At 32.1% G+C, this 16,937-nt stretch overlaps 3 protein-coding genes across 4 annotated transcripts; 2 read left to right on the forward strand and 1 right to left on the reverse strand.

The window, feature by feature from the left end:
• Positions 1-3,199: 3,199 nt before the first annotated feature.
• On the reverse strand, positions 3,200-4,212 carry LOC106302302 (LOB domain-containing protein 28). The gene is made up of 2 exons (XM_013738843.1): positions 4,154-4,212; positions 3,200-3,855 (listed from the first exon to the last, which is right to left on the reverse strand). The coding sequence occupies exon 2, from the start codon at positions 3,853-3,855 to the stop codon at positions 3,322-3,324; it is 534 nt and encodes a 177-aa protein (XP_013594297.1). The 5' UTR covers positions 4,154-4,212; the 3' UTR covers positions 3,200-3,321.
• Positions 4,213-7,958: 3,746 nt separating this feature from the next.
• LOC106343777 (phosphoglycerate mutase-like protein 4) lies at positions 7,959-9,653 on the forward strand. The gene is made up of 7 exons (XM_013783084.1): positions 7,959-8,010; positions 8,090-8,168; positions 8,241-8,291; positions 8,363-8,473; positions 8,861-8,992; positions 9,066-9,141; positions 9,233-9,653. Exons 1-7 carry the CDS (start codon positions 7,997-7,999, stop codon positions 9,454-9,456), a joined length of 687 nt encoding a protein of 228 aa, XP_013638538.1. The 5' UTR covers positions 7,959-7,996; the 3' UTR covers positions 9,457-9,653.
• Positions 9,654-14,708: 5,055 nt separating this feature from the next.
• Positions 14,709-15,970, forward strand: LOC106301702. 2 transcript variants are annotated; one of them, XM_013738155.1, is made up of 4 exons: positions 14,713-14,796; positions 15,183-15,236; positions 15,377-15,479; positions 15,602-15,970. In XM_013738155.1, the coding sequence occupies exons 1-4, from the start codon at positions 14,744-14,746 to the stop codon at positions 15,740-15,742; spliced, it is 351 nt and encodes a 116-aa protein (XP_013593609.1). In that variant the 5' UTR covers positions 14,713-14,743; the 3' UTR covers positions 15,743-15,970. The 2 variants fall into 2 exon arrangements, with proteins under 2 accessions (XP_013593616.1, XP_013593609.1); XM_013738162.1 differs by lacking the exon at positions 15,183-15,236 and having other exon boundaries at positions 14,709-14,796.
• Positions 15,971-16,937: the final 967 nt, after the last annotated feature.

Raw genomic sequence — 16,937 nt, forward strand, 5'->3', positions numbered from 1 at the left:
AACATATCATATGCTGGAAAATCACTTATTGTCCACATTAGTACTGTCCGCATTTGAAAGTTTTCTTTACACGAAACATCGTATGTTTCAGCACCTTGAGCCCATAGTTGTTGCAACTCATATATTAGTGGCTGAAGAAACACATCAAGTGATCTCTTAGGATGCTCTGGTCCGGGAACGAGAATCGAGAGAAACAAAAACTCTCGTCGCAAGCACAAGTTTGGGGGGAGGTTGTATGGTGTAAGAATGACGGGCCATAGAGAATATTGTCTTCCACTCTTGCCAAACGGACTAAAACCATCAGTACATAATCCAAGGTAGACATTTCTTCTTTCATACGCAAAGTCGGGATACTTTGATTGGAAATGCTTCCACGCTTTTGCATCTGAAGGATGTCTGATCTCACCATCTGTTGAGTGCTCCGCATGCCATCTCATTGGTTGCGCTGTGCGTTCAGATAGATACAACCTCTGCAACCTTTCCGTCAAAGGTAAATACCACATCCTTTTATATGGCACTGGAACTCTTCAACTCGTATATTTATAATGAGGCTTTCCACAAAATTTGCATGTAACCCGCTGTTCATCCGCCCTCCAATAAATCATGCAGTTGTCGCTGCATACATCTATTACCTGATACGATAAACCAAGACCAGCTACGAGTTTCTGAACCTCGTAGTATGAACCAGGAGCTACATTATCCTCGGGTAGAATACCTTTTACAAAATCAGCAATCGCATCCACACAGTCTTCAGCCAAATTATAATCTGTTTTAATGCCCATCAATCTTGTAGCAGATGATAAAGCTGAATGACCATCTCTGCAACCTTCGTACAATGGTTGCTTTCCAGCATCCAACATATCATAAAATCTCATAGCTTGTGCATTGGGCAAATCTTCCCCTCTAAAATGATCATTTACCATCTGCTCAGTACCTACACCATAATCTACATCTGTTCTAATTGGTTCTTCTAATCTAACCGCTGGCTGAGGTTCGCTAGTACTACCATGTTCATAATCAGTTTCCCCATGATGATACCAAATTTTGTAACTTCGTGTAAACCCACTCAAATATAGATGAGTCCAAACATCCCACTCTTTAATAACCTTTCTATTTTTACAATTAGAGCAAGGACATCTTAACATACCTGTTTTTGCTTCCGGTTGTCGGTGAACTAACCCCATGAATTCGGTTATACCTCGTTGGTATTCTTCCGTAAGCAATCTCGTGTTCGGATCCAAATGAGGTCGATCGATCCAAGAACGAAAATAATTTGAAGAAGACATATTTTTTATGAATCAAATTCGTGTGTAAATAGAGTAAGAGGGAGGATGAAGATATGGAATGAATGAAGAGGAAGAGGAGTGCTTGTATTTATAGTTTAAATCCTGCCGACAGACCGAGGAAATTCCGACGGAATTCCGACGCCAACGGCTAGTTCGTCGGAAATTCCTCGAAATTTTGTAAAATCCCCCAACGGCTATAATATTTCCTCGGAATTCATCGGTTTTTTTCCGAGGAACACATTTTTCCTCGGAATTTCCTCGAAATATTCCGACGGATTGATATTTCCTCGGAATTCCGTCGGTATATTCCAAGGAAATTCCGAGGAAACCAAATTTTGTGTTTCCTCGGAAATTCCTCGGGATATTTCGAGGATTTCATTTTCCGTCGGAATGTCCGTCAGAATACCGCTGTTTTCTTGTAGTGTTAATAAAACTAGGTGTTTTGCACGCACTTGCGGACATAGTCATCTTATGAATACTTATTATTTTATGTCTTATTAATCCAAAAATCGGCATTATAAAACTTTAATTGGTGAATATGTTGAAGGAAAAAAATTATGATGAATTCTTTGTTCCTCAAAATTTATACCAGTTATGTTGAAATTTTAGTCAAATTATTGAAAGGTAGATCCCACTTTTTTCTTCTAAATTCCCAATGGAGGAATGAATTTATAAGAAAAAAATTTCCCTATGCAATTTTGATAAGGAACAAATCGAAAAAAAATTCATATTTTTTTTTTCAATTCCTCGAATGAAATTTTATTTTTTATTTTGTTCATTTTTTTCATTCTTCTAGTGGTCACCAACTGAACCTATAGTGTTTCACGGATTAAACTTAAACTGGTTTAAAGTAAAAGCAAGAAAAAAAATTTTGAACTCAGTCACAAGTTAAGTTATTATTTATGATTTTAAATAGTTAAATAAAAAATCAAATTATTTATATATGTCAAAAAAACGTTCATCAAACTATGTACTTATTATTGTGTTAAAAGTTTTAAAACACTCATATATTAGAAATAGTTTAGAAAATATTTTTATATAAATATTTTTGTTTGACTAATATTTAATTATAAATTGTATTATATCTTAGTTTTTAACTTTATAATAAAATATTGTTTTCAGATAGCAACACAATATATATAAGAATTCTCTTAATTTTTAAATATATTGTCACAATTTTATTATATTAGTTTATAATTAATTATTTAATATAACATATAAGTTAAATATTATTAAAATAAAATGTGTGTTTTATTATATATAAAATTCATTACAGGTTTTGTGAAAATTAATAAATACTCAGTGAAAAACTAATAATAAATTAGTGACCTATATAAAAGCTTAAAACCTAATAAAATATGACAAATAAGAAAATAAGAATTTTAATATAACATATAGATTTAAATATTATTAAATCAAAATTCGTTTTTAATTATATATTAAATTCATTACGGATATTTTCTTAAATTAATAAATTAGTGATTCAACTAAAATTATATATCTAATTACATATTTTATAGTTATATTATTTAAATTAATAAGTTATGAACTCAACTAAAAACTACTCCCTGAGCTTAAACCTAATTAAAACATAACAAATAAGCAAAAATACCTAAAATCATGAAAATCATGACAAATAAACTAAATCACTTCATAAATAATAGTATATATCAAATCAAATAATGCACTAGATGAGAAATAGAAAATTTAATAATTCTCACTATATATAAAATTTTCAATCTTCTAAGAGAACATCCCTTCTTCGTGGTGCTGCCACCTCATCAATAGATATAGCTAACTCACTTATGATTAATATCTTAATTATGTATGTGAACCAAACGATTGCTACCAAAATGATTACACACGCACACAGAAGAAACAACCATCTTCTATTAGAATATTAGAGAGATCACACTTGTCCTAAACCATGAAGTTTTTTCTTTAACAAATGAAACAAAAACCATAAATTTTTAATATGAAGCGTCCGACATTACCATCAAAACTATTTACATGATATCTTTGATGGTATCTTTTGTCATGGACAGTCATCCCTCTTTGAGGGTGCTGCATTTGGCTGCATTTGCTGCACTTGAGCGCTTCTTTCAGATTCAACCCGATGAGCCTCTTCATGTAACTGTTGAGTTAACGGACCATCATAATTAGACACAACAGGCATCAACATAGGGTTGTGATGGTTTTGCTGATACGTAATCGGAGGAGGTAGGTCTAGCGGTGGGACGATATTATTGTAAGAGGCGAGCTCGTTCCTGGCGATGTGAAGCTGGTCCTGAAGGTCTTTGAGCTGACGCTGGAGGTTGTAAACGTGAGGAGAACAGCCATGGACCGGGTCAAGGAGAAGAGTTTGTGCCTCATAAACGAGAGAGGTCACGGCGTCTTGTCTCTGGCTTGGGTGAAGGTCGTTGAGAATTTTAGTCACTTGGCTTGCTCCGAATACCTTGTGGATCGCTGCGTAATCTTCCTGTTTGTTAGGTGGGAAGTAAGGCGCAAACACGCAGGCTTGTGTGCATTTTCTCCTTAGGTACTTGCATGCAGCGCATGGCGTCGACATCTTCTCCATGTGAATATATATATATATAAAAAAAGATTACGGTGAATTTTTAAAAATTTCTGAAAACTAATGAGATTAATTAACCATAAGAATATGGAAACGAGGTAATCAGCTCGTATTATATATGCTGATTAAAAACAAAGATGAATTAAAGCAAATTGATCACCTATCTAGCTAGAACATGTTTTCAGATAGAGAAACGATGTTTCAATGAGACGTACGTGCATATGAATCAAATCGATATTTTTACAAAAGCGAAAAAATAAAAAAAATCAATTAAAATAGATTTTAGCCATACCTTAAGCAATCCTGTTGTATAATCTCTATTGGCTTCTTACTGGAAGTTTGTTTAGAGAGAGGACCCATACAAAAGTTGATTAACCGTAATCAATCCCCCTTTTACTTAAGTCAGAATCTTTGGCACGAAAATTCTGTTTTATAAAAGTCAAAGTCTACTCGCAATATATTTGAAAAAGCATAAATTTGATTTGTTTATGTTACAAACGATAAGATAAGTATAATATTAGCATAAGAGGTATCAAAAGTTACGCGATAATTACAAGAGTAGGTCGGTGAATTATTTTTAAATAGGTAAAATTGGATGCATAGTTATCTAAAAGGTAAATTTGCAATTTGAAAAGTTAGTTTATCCTACATATAAATATCTCCTATATATAACTGAAAAACATTAAAAATTTGTAATATTATGTATTTATTAGAAAAAAAACTTGTCAATTTATCTTACATGACAGCATGAGAAGTAATTTAATAATTTGTAAATCCAAAATCAATTCACTAAAAAAATTTATATTAACTCAAACATAAAGTGTATGATAATAAGTTATAATAAACCAAATTGGAGACCATATTCGCTGGGCATAGAAACAGTTACGTATAAATGATGAGAAATTGTCAAAATACCATATTCATAATACCACTTAAGCGCTGACATATTTACCGAAACCTGAATCCGAACCAAACCAAAAACCCGAACCGAAAACCGAACCGAAGTTAAAAAAAATCCGAACAGGTTTAGGATTCAACCAGTCCGGATACCCGTACCCGATTGGTTATATCCAATACCCGAATCAATTACCCGAAGTACCCATATATATATATATATTATTAACCCTAAACTTACATCTTCCATTTCCATACATCTTTCCGTCTTCTCCTTCTTCAACGTATATGTTCAATACATACTTAAGCTCATTTTATGACTGATTACATATATGAATCACTATACTTTGCGATTTTGATTTATGTTTGATTACAAGTAGGATTTGCGATTTGTTTTCTCTTTGCTCTTTACACTGGCATGAGCTCAAACATTCATGATTATCCGGGTTTGATTTATGTTTGATTTTGATTTATGAATAGAATGATTCTTTACCATTTTCTATTCAAGATAATTCAAATAGAAATTACGCGGAAAAAAAGAATACAGACTCGTGTTCCTCAACGTAATAACAAATCAGAAAGAACATAAATCTTATATCAAGTTGCTCAATCTTCTAACTTCAACAAATTGTTTCTGGTCTCGCAAAGTCAAATCAATGATACATAGAAATTTTTTTATTTGTTACACAGTTTAATTATACCCGAAATAATCTGAACCCGAACCTTAAAAACCCGAACCCGATCCGAAGTATAAAATAACCCGAACGGATTCTGTACCTGTCCATCCAAAAACCTGAAGCACCCGATCCGAACCCGAACCCGAACGGGTAATCTAAACTTAGGGTTTATAGTTGAGAGGATGGGGTATTGGTTTTTGAAATGTGAAATTTAGGATTCTAATAAATATATAAATAAATACTTTAATATATTTTTTTAAAATAATAGTTTCAAATATAATTTTCGATTTTCTAAAAAAAAAATTGAAAAAAAATTCCAGAAAAAAAATTATAAAAAAAAATTCGAATTTGGAAAAGTATAATTCGAAAACACTAATTTTTTTTATTTTTTAATTTAAATAATTATTTATTATATATATATATATATAATGAATAATGGTATAAGAATCTTTTGCCTTTTAATGAAAAATGTATTTTTAAAAATGTCTCTTTAGTGGTGGTAAACATAAATAATGGTACCAAGAAAATGGTAAAAATGAAAATTCCCCATAAATGATAGTTTCTTTATTAAAAAGAATAATTAAATACTATTAACTTAATATTGTATGCATAAATATCCAATATAATGGTTTTGAGACACAATTCGGTATGAGATAAATATGGATTTTTTTATTTAAGATGCAAAAAATCAGACCAACTATCTATGATATTTCATATTATATTTAAGATGCAAAAACATGAACAACTATCTGGTTTTGATAGCGAAGATTTTCATTGTAGTACAAGAAACATGTTTGCAAACTATCTACTATTTAGTAATTTTAATTAAGGGTGTTCAATTTTGTAAAAACCGGACCAACTAAAACCCAACAAAATCGAAATAGAAAAATTAGTTTGATTTGGTAACATTGTATAAACGGAATAGATATTATTTTTAGATATTGTGGTATATAGATATAGTTCAATATATAAACCGATCAAACCATATATACAGAATAAACTGATTAATTTAAATAAAGTAGTATAGTTTTATGCAAATTATATACATGTAGTTTATTTTATTTATATGATCTTGATATTTAAGACGTCAATTTGAATAATTTACATATAATTGTCTTAAATTTAGTATATTATTAATCATTTTTCTTTTCTTCTTATAAATCTGTAATAATTATAATTCATTTAACAGTTATTTTTAATAGTTAAATATAATAGAAAAACATTTTATTTAAAAATTAGAGTAGTATTTAATAAATTTGATTTTTAATCATACAAAATTATATTGAAAATGTAATAAAAGATAAATATAGTTTAATTTTTCTGGTATAAAATTGAATAAACCAAAAATCGATAGTATATAAACCGAACCGAACTAAAATAAATACGATTTTAATATGGTATATAATTTTATAAACAAAAAGAAACAAAAAATCAACTGAGACTAGACTAAAATTGAATAAACAAAAAACTGACAGTATATAGACTGAACCAAACCCAAACATATATGAATTTAATATAATATCTAGGGCAAATCTCCAAAATAACACATTTCTAAGTTTATATCACAAAAATAGCACTCAAAAACTAAAATGACCAAAATAGCACATTTCTAAATTTATCCTTTGAAAATTTTAATTTTTTTATTTTTCAAAATTTGAAATCTTATCCCCAAAACCTTATTTCTCAACTCTAAACCCTAAACCCTAAACTCTAAACCCTAAACCCTAAACCCTAAACCCTAAACCCTAAACCCTAAACCCTAAACCCTAAACCCTAAACCCTAAACCCTAAACCCTAAACCCTAAACCCTAAACCCTAAACCCTAAACCCTAAACCCTAAACCCTAAACCCTAAACCCTAAACCCTAAACCCTAAACCCTAAACCCTAAACCCTAAACCCTAAACCCTAAACCCTAAACCCTAAACCCTAAACCCTAAACCCTAAACCCTAAACCCTAAATCCTAAACCCCACCCTTTAACTCTAAACTCTAAGTTTGTGACTTTTGATAAAACATTAAGTGCTATTTTTGTGACTTTTGACCTTGAGTGCTAGTTTGGCAACAAAAACTTGATTTAATGCTATTTTTGTCTTTTTCTCTGATATTTAATCTTTATAAATCAAAATATCAAAAACTGAGTCGAGACCAGACAAAAATTCAGATCGAACAACCCTACTTTAAATATATGATTTCTATGTATATCTCTATTCCCTCGTCCTAGTAAATATTTAAGCTGAAATGAATCATGAATCATGAATCATGAATCATGAATCATGAATCATCATGAATCATCATGAATCGAGAAGCAAGTTGACACGTGTGCTAGTGTCTATGTAAAATCAATAATACACAAGTAAAAATACTGAGTGGAATATTTGAGTTGAATTTAATAAAAGTGAGGGAGGGCTAATAGATATAATCATCAACTTTTAGCTTTAATGAAATGGGCTAAAATATTAGGCCCATCAGTGAATATCCAATGGGCTGAAATGAAATGATGATCAAGTTTCGACTCCGGATCTAATCGAAAGCCATTGATCGATTTTGAGCAATCTCTCCCATCCATGGCGGAAGAAGAGTATGCTTCTCGTTCTCACATTCGAACATGTGTGTAATCTTATGATCTGATTCTACTTTTTTACTGGGTTTTCTCGCAGTTCCGTTGGTGAGGGTTATGCTGAAATCGTTGTTGTACGTCATGGAGAAACATCTTGGAATGCCGAGAGAAAGATCCAGGTAATATGATTGAATCTTGATTGGAGATCTAGTAAGAATCTGGTTGAATTGGGTTCTGTTGTGTTGTTACAGGGTCATTTGGATGTTGAACTAAACGATGCAGGAAGACAACAAGCAGAAAAAGTATGCGACTTTTTGTCTTTTGATTGTTGATGTAATGATGATGATGATGATGCCTTTTGAAATTTTTTAAGGTTGCTCAACGGTTATCAAAGGAGCCTAAGGTATCTTATGTCTACTCTTCTGACTTGAAGAGAGCCTTTGAGACTGCTCAGATTATTGCTGCTAAATGCGGCAACCTTGAGGTATTATAACCTCACTTCCTTTTGATGAATCTCTTCCTAAAGTCTCCACCTTTATGTTCTCTTTTTTTTTGGTTGTTAGTATATTATTCCAAGTTGGGTCCTTAGACTATCTCCAATGGTTTACTTACGGAACTCTATAATAGAGTTGGATGTTGCTCCAACGGTACTCTATTTTAGACTGAAAAATAGAGTGATTAACAAAAAAATAAAAAAGTTACCCTATATATAGAGTAAAAAAATAGGTTTACACTATTACAGAGCAGAAAATAGAGTAGCATTGAAGCATTTTTACTCTAAACTCTATTCTAGGGGGGAAAATAGAGTGGGGTTGGAGATGCCCTTAGAACTTCGTATAGAAGTTTCAAATGTGTGTAAATTGTTATGTAGGTACTTACTGATCCTGATTTGCGGGAGAGACATTTAGGGGATATGCAAGGTCTTGTGTATCAAGAAGCTTCCAAACTTCGTCCAGAAGCTTACAAAGCCTTCTCATCTAACCGCACTGACGTTGATATTCCAGTAAGCTTTAGTTATAAACAAGAAGCTTACTTACTATATGGATGAATCATGCTAAATTTTTTTGGTCATTTAGGGTGGAGGAGAAAGTCTCGACAAGCTTTACGACAGATGTACATCTGCATTGCAGAGAATCGGCGACAAACATCAAGGTTTCTATATTTTTTAACCGTACATATTAGTACTCAACACATGTTCTTCTAAGTATTGCTCATCTTGTTTTAACTTGTGGTGATGATGAAGGTGAGAGAGTGGTGGTAGTGACTCATGGAGGTGTGATTCGATCTCTCTACGAAAGAGCTCGTCCAAGTGCACGAAAAGTTGAAAAGATTCTCAACACTTCGGTCAACGTGTTCCGTTTATTCGACGGTGACAAATGGACAATCCAAGTTTGGGGAGATGTGTCTCATTTGGACCAAACCGGTTTCTTGCAATCCGGTTTTGGTGGTGACAGAACCTCTGGTTAAGATTCATATACTCTTTTCCACAGATTTTCTGTGATTTAAGTTTGACTCCGTTACTTTCTTCTTTCGTAATTTGACCCCATAACTTTGGGGTTATCCCGATTTATCCTGTAATTGGGATGATTGATAAACTAGTTGCTATTAATTGAACGTGATGCATCTGCTAAGCTATAAAAATTATAATATATCATCATTTTCTAGTTAAGAAATCATTTTAGTTTTCAATCAATTTGGACTTCTGGCCATTATAGAAAAAGATGCTTAGCAGAATATTACTCCCTCCGTTCTGTTTTATAAGTCGTTTAACAAAACTTCACATGGATTAAGGCAGTTAATACAATGTCTATTTTGTCCTTAAAATAACGTATCCACTTATTTGAAATTACTACTCCCAATCTCATTAATTAGTCAAATGTTACTAATCCCAATTTATGCTAGTCTCGGCCATTAAACACCATCATAATTTCACATAAATATATAAATGCTCAATATTCCTTTAGTCAACTATATATGTTGATTTGAGAACATACCGGTAAATAAGATTTGTAAAACTTTTAACAAATTATGGAGCCAAAACAAAAATTTAACATCGAGCCAAAACAATAAGTTCAAAAACTACATTGGAGCCAAACTTAAAACAAATTATGCTTATATATTGATCGAAAGACAAGTCAAATGAATCACAAATGCACTCATGAGTTCTAATTTTGATCTAAATCTTCCATTCATAGTTAATGAAAGTGAGTTTTTGTTTGATCTGAACCAAACTCCAATAGATGAAGACGTCGACGTATTCCATAATGAAGATGACGATGTGGCAATGGTTACTGATCAAGTGGACTCCAACAATTTTTCTTCTGAGGAAGATCCAGGTATTTTTCTTTCGTACATGGATCTATTCTGGGGTACTACCAAGGTTTACTACTCAAGAAGTTACAGATTTATTTTTGGTGTCAATCCGCACAGTACAACGGATTTGGAAACAAGCAAAAGAAACTCCAAATGGTGAAGAGCTTAGTGTATCCCACAAAAAAACAGCACATTGTGGTCGTAAGAAAATCCCTCTTGATTTGAATCAAGTTATGGCTACTCCACTTCACAAGAGAACGTCACTTCGGTCATTTTCAATGGCTTTGGGTATTGCTCCTTCAACATTGCATAGGCGTGTCAAAGAAGGTACGATTCGACGCCATACTAATGCAATTAAACCAAGTTTAAGCGATGCGAATAAGACGGAAAGGTTGAAGTTTTGTTTGTCCATGTTAGAAAATGAATCTTTGGCTCATGAACCAAAATTCAACAATATGTACAATATTGTACATATTGATGAAAAATGGTTTTACATGACAAAGAAAATGGAAAAATATTATTTACTTCCCGAAGAAGACGTGCCACATCGTACCTGTCAAAGCAAAAACTATATTACGAAGGTTATGTTCTTAGCGGCGATGGCTCGACCTAGATTTGACGAGGAAGGAAATGAGACATTTTCTGGAAAAATAGGAGTGTTTCCTTTTGTGACCCTCCAACCAGCTATAAGACGAAGCAAAAACAGAGATGCTGGAACGTTAGAGCTAAAAGCATCAAACTCCGTGAAGAGAGAAGATATAAGAGCATGTTTGATTGAAAAAGTCATTCCGGTAATCCATGAAAAATGGCCAGCTGAAGATCAGGGTAAGACTATTTTCATTCAACAAGACAATGCAAGGACGCATGTTGGGAGTGGTGATAAACAATTTCAAGAAGCTGCGTGCAAAAACGGGTTTAACATACGTCTGATGTGTCAACCAGCAAACTCTCCAGATCTAAACATTTTAGATCTTGGCTTTTTTGCTGCTATCCAGTCACTACAATATCAGACTTGTCCGAAGACTGTCGAAGATCTTGTTCATGCAGTAGAAGAATCATTCAATGAATATCCTACAGAAAGGATAAATTATATTTTCTTGACCCTTCAGACATGCATGAAAGAGATTATGAAAGTGGGAGGAAAAACACATATAAAATCCCGCATATGAAAAAAGCAACTCTTGATAGAGAAAATCGTCTTCCTCTCCAAATAAGCTGCGATGTTGCACTGGTCCAAAGTGTAATAGAGATGCTAGCATCATCTTCATAAATTCGGGATTCTTGTTGGGGTTTTTTTATTTATTTAGAATTTTGTGGATTTATTTATTTGTGGTTTTTATTTTAAATGGAATAAGAATTGTTTTTGTGTTTATTTTATTATTTGTATTTAAGTAAATTCTTTTCACGTGTTAATGTTAATCAAATATCACTACACTCTTAGATTAAACTAACCAATCCCTACTTCTTTGTTGACAGTCACATATATAACGCCAATATAATATACTGCTCATGTTAGGTTCATAGATTCGTTGCATGTTCTTTAATTTCATTTTAACAAACAAAGTATTGATTGGTTGGAAGAAAATATCAAACTAAAACGATAAATTACTACTAACAATATCTACAAAAAATATTTATCAAAAGTAATCAAAGATGGAATAGATCTTAAATTTAACATGATCATTTTTAAAAAACATCTTCTGTTACTAAAATTCGATAAATATTACTTGTATGAGAAAATGAATAAGAAAAACATTGAAATGTGAAATCATAAATATAGTTTCACAGACTTATTATCATGAAATAACCTGCAGTGATACAATAAGATCACATCTGAATTTAAAAAGAGTGCGGGAAATAAATCTTCAACATTTCAATTATAACTTCTTCGGTTGCTTTGTCAGGGTGAAGTTCTCCTTCATCATAGAAAAACAATTTATTCAAATCAAAATCACGGCTCACACGGTAACAAATCTTGTAAACTGGTAGATCATCTTCATCTTTGGTCTCTGCTTTTTCTTTGGTTTCTTCATTCTTCATTTTCTTAGTGAAAGTATCGAAAAAAGACAAGTGGATCATATAGTGGAAGATGCTGAGACTTTATAGTTACTAAATTTAGATTATTAAATTTTCAATTGACTGAAAATTGCATGTCTTGTAAAACGTGGATTGCTCTGAAACTTGAAATGATTGACTGGAAAATAATTTTAAAATCAAAGGGTAGATAAAGTAAAAAATGATCAAATGTTACATAGAAGTTTGGAAACGACTATTATTGTGATACAAAACAAAATCCCTAAAACGACTTAAAAAACAAAACGGAGGGAGTAGATGATTAGCTGATTTGTTTGCAGTGAACTCCGATCAACTAGACAGACTAATTAAGGATAATTACAATAACAAATAACGTCTTACAAATCAGCTATATAAGTATTTTTCTTTCTGCAACAGAGAAATACGGTTGAAGATTAAAATTGTTCTACAAAAGTATATGTGTGTGACATTGAATACTGAAAAATAATCAATATTGGAAATGACGTTTAGGTTCTGAAGGGGGACCAAATCGTGGTGTTCCAAGTATCACTGCTTTTGAGAATATAAACATTAAACATTAAGTGTTTGCTAACTTGACTGAACAATAGCTACCCTTCAATTAAAACATTGGGATCATTGGCCCCAAAGATCCTTTAATTTAGGCGTCACTGCTACCATATGCCCCAAAGCTCTCTCAGGGGGTACAAATGGCAAAAACATAAATAGGTGAGCAAAGTAGAGATGTGTTATTTTTATTAAGCTCCATGATTGTCGTCATTAGGACTTCAAGTTCTCGAATTTGTGGTTCGTATTTGATAGTTATACTTGTAAAATACAAATTGCGGCCAATGCAATTATTCACTAGATTTTAGCCAAAGTTTTTTCGCTGTCTTAAATTTTACATATAATTATGTGTATCAATGATGTAATGGTACTATCACGTTCAAGAAAATCGATGTTGTAGCTCAAATGAGGGCTACTGTTATGTATTAAACTGAAATTGGATGCATTGAAGAAAACATTTCAAGATTATGAAACTACTGAAAGTCTTTTTGGTGTTGGAAAACAAAAAAAAAGACGAAAAAGTGTAAGAATTGAGTAGAAACATTGAAGAAGAAAATTAAAGGGTGGACAATATTTTATCATTGTCGAGCACCATGCGATAAATCAGAATCTATGCTATATCACTTTATATATAGTTTTCCTGCACCATTCATATATCATAAGATTTTTGAAGTTGACTTCGGAAGCTCTAGTCGACTAGGTATATTTTATCATCCCATCTTTTAAGGAGGATGCACAAAATTATAGAGTAAAAGTCCATTCATATTTTTCTTGAAAATAGTTTTTTTTTTCTCTTTTATGTTCTCTTATATTATTAGATCCAATTCTTTTATGAAAAAGAAATAAATGATAGGTTCATGCATGAGATGTTTTTTTTTTGTTTTGTTAATAGCATGAGATGTTTTGTTACATAATAGGTTCATGAGATGTTAAGCCTCTGATAAGTCAGCTTGACTCTGTGATCTGCTCAGTATGTAGCAAATTTGATTTTCGTGCAATTTTTTGTAGATAGCTACGAAAAATCTGTAACTATGTTCAACAATATTCTTTAAGCGATCCTACATGGATATTTGATACACATGAATATGTTTACCACTAGGTGTACATGCATATGAAAATCCACTAATACGAATATAAGTGGGTAAAATGATAGCTAGTATAAAATTTGAATTGGCCTCTCAAAATGTCGAGTGCAAACAAGCAATCTAAGCAAAATTTCGTTGTACAGTAAAAATTCTATAACCTAATAATTTTGGGATTTTAGTATTTTATTAATTTACAGAGTTATTAATCTCCGAGTGTATGAAATATGTTTCATAAAATTTAAATGTGATTTTAGATATAGTTTTACTGAATCTCATCAAAATATATCAAATGTTAAAAAAATATAAACATGATTCTATTGTGAATATATAACAAACAATATAATGGCTAGTTTGTAATTATATAAAATTTCTATACATATAAATTATTAATTTATAATTTTAATGGAACCATGTATTTACATAGATTTTTTAAAAAAATTATTATCTTATCATTTTATCGATTTGTATCATATTTTGAACTGGTCCAATTCGGAACAAGAAAAAAATATTAAATTATAGTGCTTATTAATTTATAGAGTATGAATTTATAGAGTTTCTACTTATATTGTTTTTGTTTCATAATATTAATACTTGGTTTGAAACCTCAAGCATTTTAATAATAATTTTCTACCAGTAAGACCATGATTAACGGGATTGCTTAGGTAGGGTTCTTAATATTATTAGGATTAAAAAAAACAAAAAATTAGCTTAAGTGAGAAAGAACGGTTCTTAATCAAGAGTTATAAGACACGGTTCTTATGTGTTCCTCTTCTGCGACTTCGCTCTCCTTCTTCCGCTACTATCTCAAGAGGTGACCCCTGGTCTCCTTCCTTCTCCTTCTTCCACGATTATCTCCAGTGGTGGAACCCACCTCTTATGCTTTGATCGAATCTGTTTGTTATGGTTTGTATAATCTGTTGTGATTGAGATTCAGAATGTTTTAATTTTTGTGTCCTTTTGTGGATCTTTTGTGGTTGAGATTCAGTATATAACAAGTAAACATATCGAATTTGGTACTTATTTACTCATCTCTGGTTGAAAGCTTTGATCTTTTTGTGGCTCTGTTTATTTGTTATATACTGATCTCTCGTGGGATTGGTAGACCCTTTTTTCTCTTGTTGAAGAAAGGTCTTGTCTTTGATCTGTGAAGCTACTCTTTTATATTTGATGAATGTTCTCTCTTTGTAATGGTTTCAGTCTTGGTGCTAGATTCCTACTGCTGCTAATGAAAAACACAAAGACTCCAAACCGGTATTATCATAATTGCGTTTGATTGAGAATTTGAGATTGGTTTGTGTGTGTTGGTTGATTGTTTTTGTTTTAACAGAGTTTGTTCCTTCTCTTCTTCTTCATGATATAGTTTCTGAAATTTAATTTGATGCTTTAAACAGATTCAGGCGGAACGTGGTGTCTATGGCGGCTGAGCTGAAGCAAGTGAAAGACTGTTTAGTTTCTCAAGAACAATTCTTTGTTAACAAAACCCTTTCTAGAAAAGTAAGTCCATTTGTTTATTCTCTGATTGTTTTTTCCTTTGGATTATGTCTTTGTGGAGTCAATTTTGTGTTTATTTGTTTGTAAATGATTTGTTCTCTTTGTTTTTGTTTTTTTTTCTCCAGGAAAAAAAGACAAAAATTAAAAACATGGAAAGAGAGATATGTAAATTGCATAAAACATTGGAAGACAGAAATTGCCAGCTCGAAGCTTCATCATCTGCTGCTACAAAGGTTTTAACTTTGACATACCCTTTTGTCTTTTGAGATATAATCTATAAACTTAAAAGCTGCCTGGTGTGTGTTCTTTTTACTCCTGGCGTGTGTTCCTTTTACTCCTCTGGTTGCTATTTTGATATTGAGTTACTTTCAAAGATTCTCTAGCTATGTTGGATAACATGAGAAGTTGTTTATTTATGTATTGTAGTGTTGTAAACTACTATTGAAGTTTTTTTTAAGAACCGTTAGTGGAGTTCTACCATTGGAGCACTCAAACTCATTGTCTCTTAACAAAAGTTTTTAAGTGGAATTTATTAGTTAAATATTCATTAAGGTTTTCATGGTTAATCATGCTCTAACATAGCTTACATTTTTTTTGTCAACACGTAGATGACATTTAGATCGTCAAATTCTACGAGTAGGAGTTGCATATATACTATAATTTGTAGGTTTTGTGTGCTGTACGTGACGTGAGAATAGTTGACCCATAACGAAACTGAATTAGAGGAATCATCGCATCACAAAGTACCCACCACAATGAGAAGCTTACATTGAAGGACACATTACGAGTTTTGTTTTCACTAGAAGACACATTGTAAAGATGAGACACTTTGTTGTGACAGCTGTATAAATCTGGACGAAAATAACCTTCCACTTGTGTAAGTAAGAGAATGTTGCTTTTAAGCATGTAACCGTAAGGAACCAAATTCTTTTTTGGTTGCAATAAATGAAAAAGTTTTGAAAACAAAGGTAGGTTTCGGAGATTGTTTTCGGGACGTTGGATTAACTTTTAGTAAGAAGATCTAATGGTTGAGAAACTTTCATCCTTAATGGCTGAGAAACTCTCATCCTTCGATATACAAAATTTGATTTTTACTTTTAAATACTTCTTATTGTAGTTTTGATTTTTAATTTTCATATGTAAACTAACCGAGAACTATCATCATAATATAATTTCATATGCTAATTTCTTATTGTCACGGCAAAATATCACTCATGATATCCACAGATCTGTTGTTCACGTATCTCATGTCCACCACTATCCTATCCACTGAATTTCTTGTCCAAGAAACTCATGTCCATCCATCTTCTACACATCGAAACTCATGTTGTTGTTTGCTATCCACAAAGCTGTTATCCACGTATCTCATGCCTACGACTATCATATCCACCGATCTCCTGTCCACAAAACTCTTGTCCATCCATCTTCATACACATCGAAACTCATCTTCTACCAGTCTCC

The sequence above is a fragment of the Brassica oleracea genome, chromosome C1, assembly GCF_000695525.1.
Source record: "Brassica oleracea var. oleracea cultivar TO1000 chromosome C1, BOL, whole genome shotgun sequence".
Taxonomy (NCBI): Eukaryota; Viridiplantae; Streptophyta; class Magnoliopsida; order Brassicales; family Brassicaceae; genus Brassica; species Brassica oleracea.

Bases quoted from the DNA above. Each gene is read 5' to 3' on its own strand.
- LOC106302302 (XM_013738843.1), bottom strand. From the start codon at position 3,855: ATGTCGACGCCATGCGCTGCATGCAAGTACCTAAGGAGAAAATGCACA.
- LOC106343777 (XM_013783084.1), top strand. The intron at 8,474-8,860 runs GTATTATAACCT...ATTGTTATGTAG, and splicing joins CTAAATGCGGCAACCTTGAG to GTACTTACTGATCCTGATTT. The intron at 8,993-9,065 runs GTAAGCTTTAGT...TTGGTCATTTAG, and splicing joins GCACTGACGTTGATATTCCA to GGTGGAGGAGAAAGTCTCGA.
- LOC106301702 (XM_013738155.1), top strand. From the start codon at position 14,744: ATGTGTTCCTCTTCTGCGACTTCGCTCTCCTTCTTCCGCTACTATCTC. The intron at 15,237-15,376 runs GTATTATCATAA...TGCTTTAAACAG, and splicing joins AACACAAAGACTCCAAACCG to ATTCAGGCGGAACGTGGTGT. The intron at 15,480-15,601 runs GTAAGTCCATTT...TTTTTTCTCCAG, and splicing joins ACAAAACCCTTTCTAGAAAA to GAAAAAAAGACAAAAATTAA.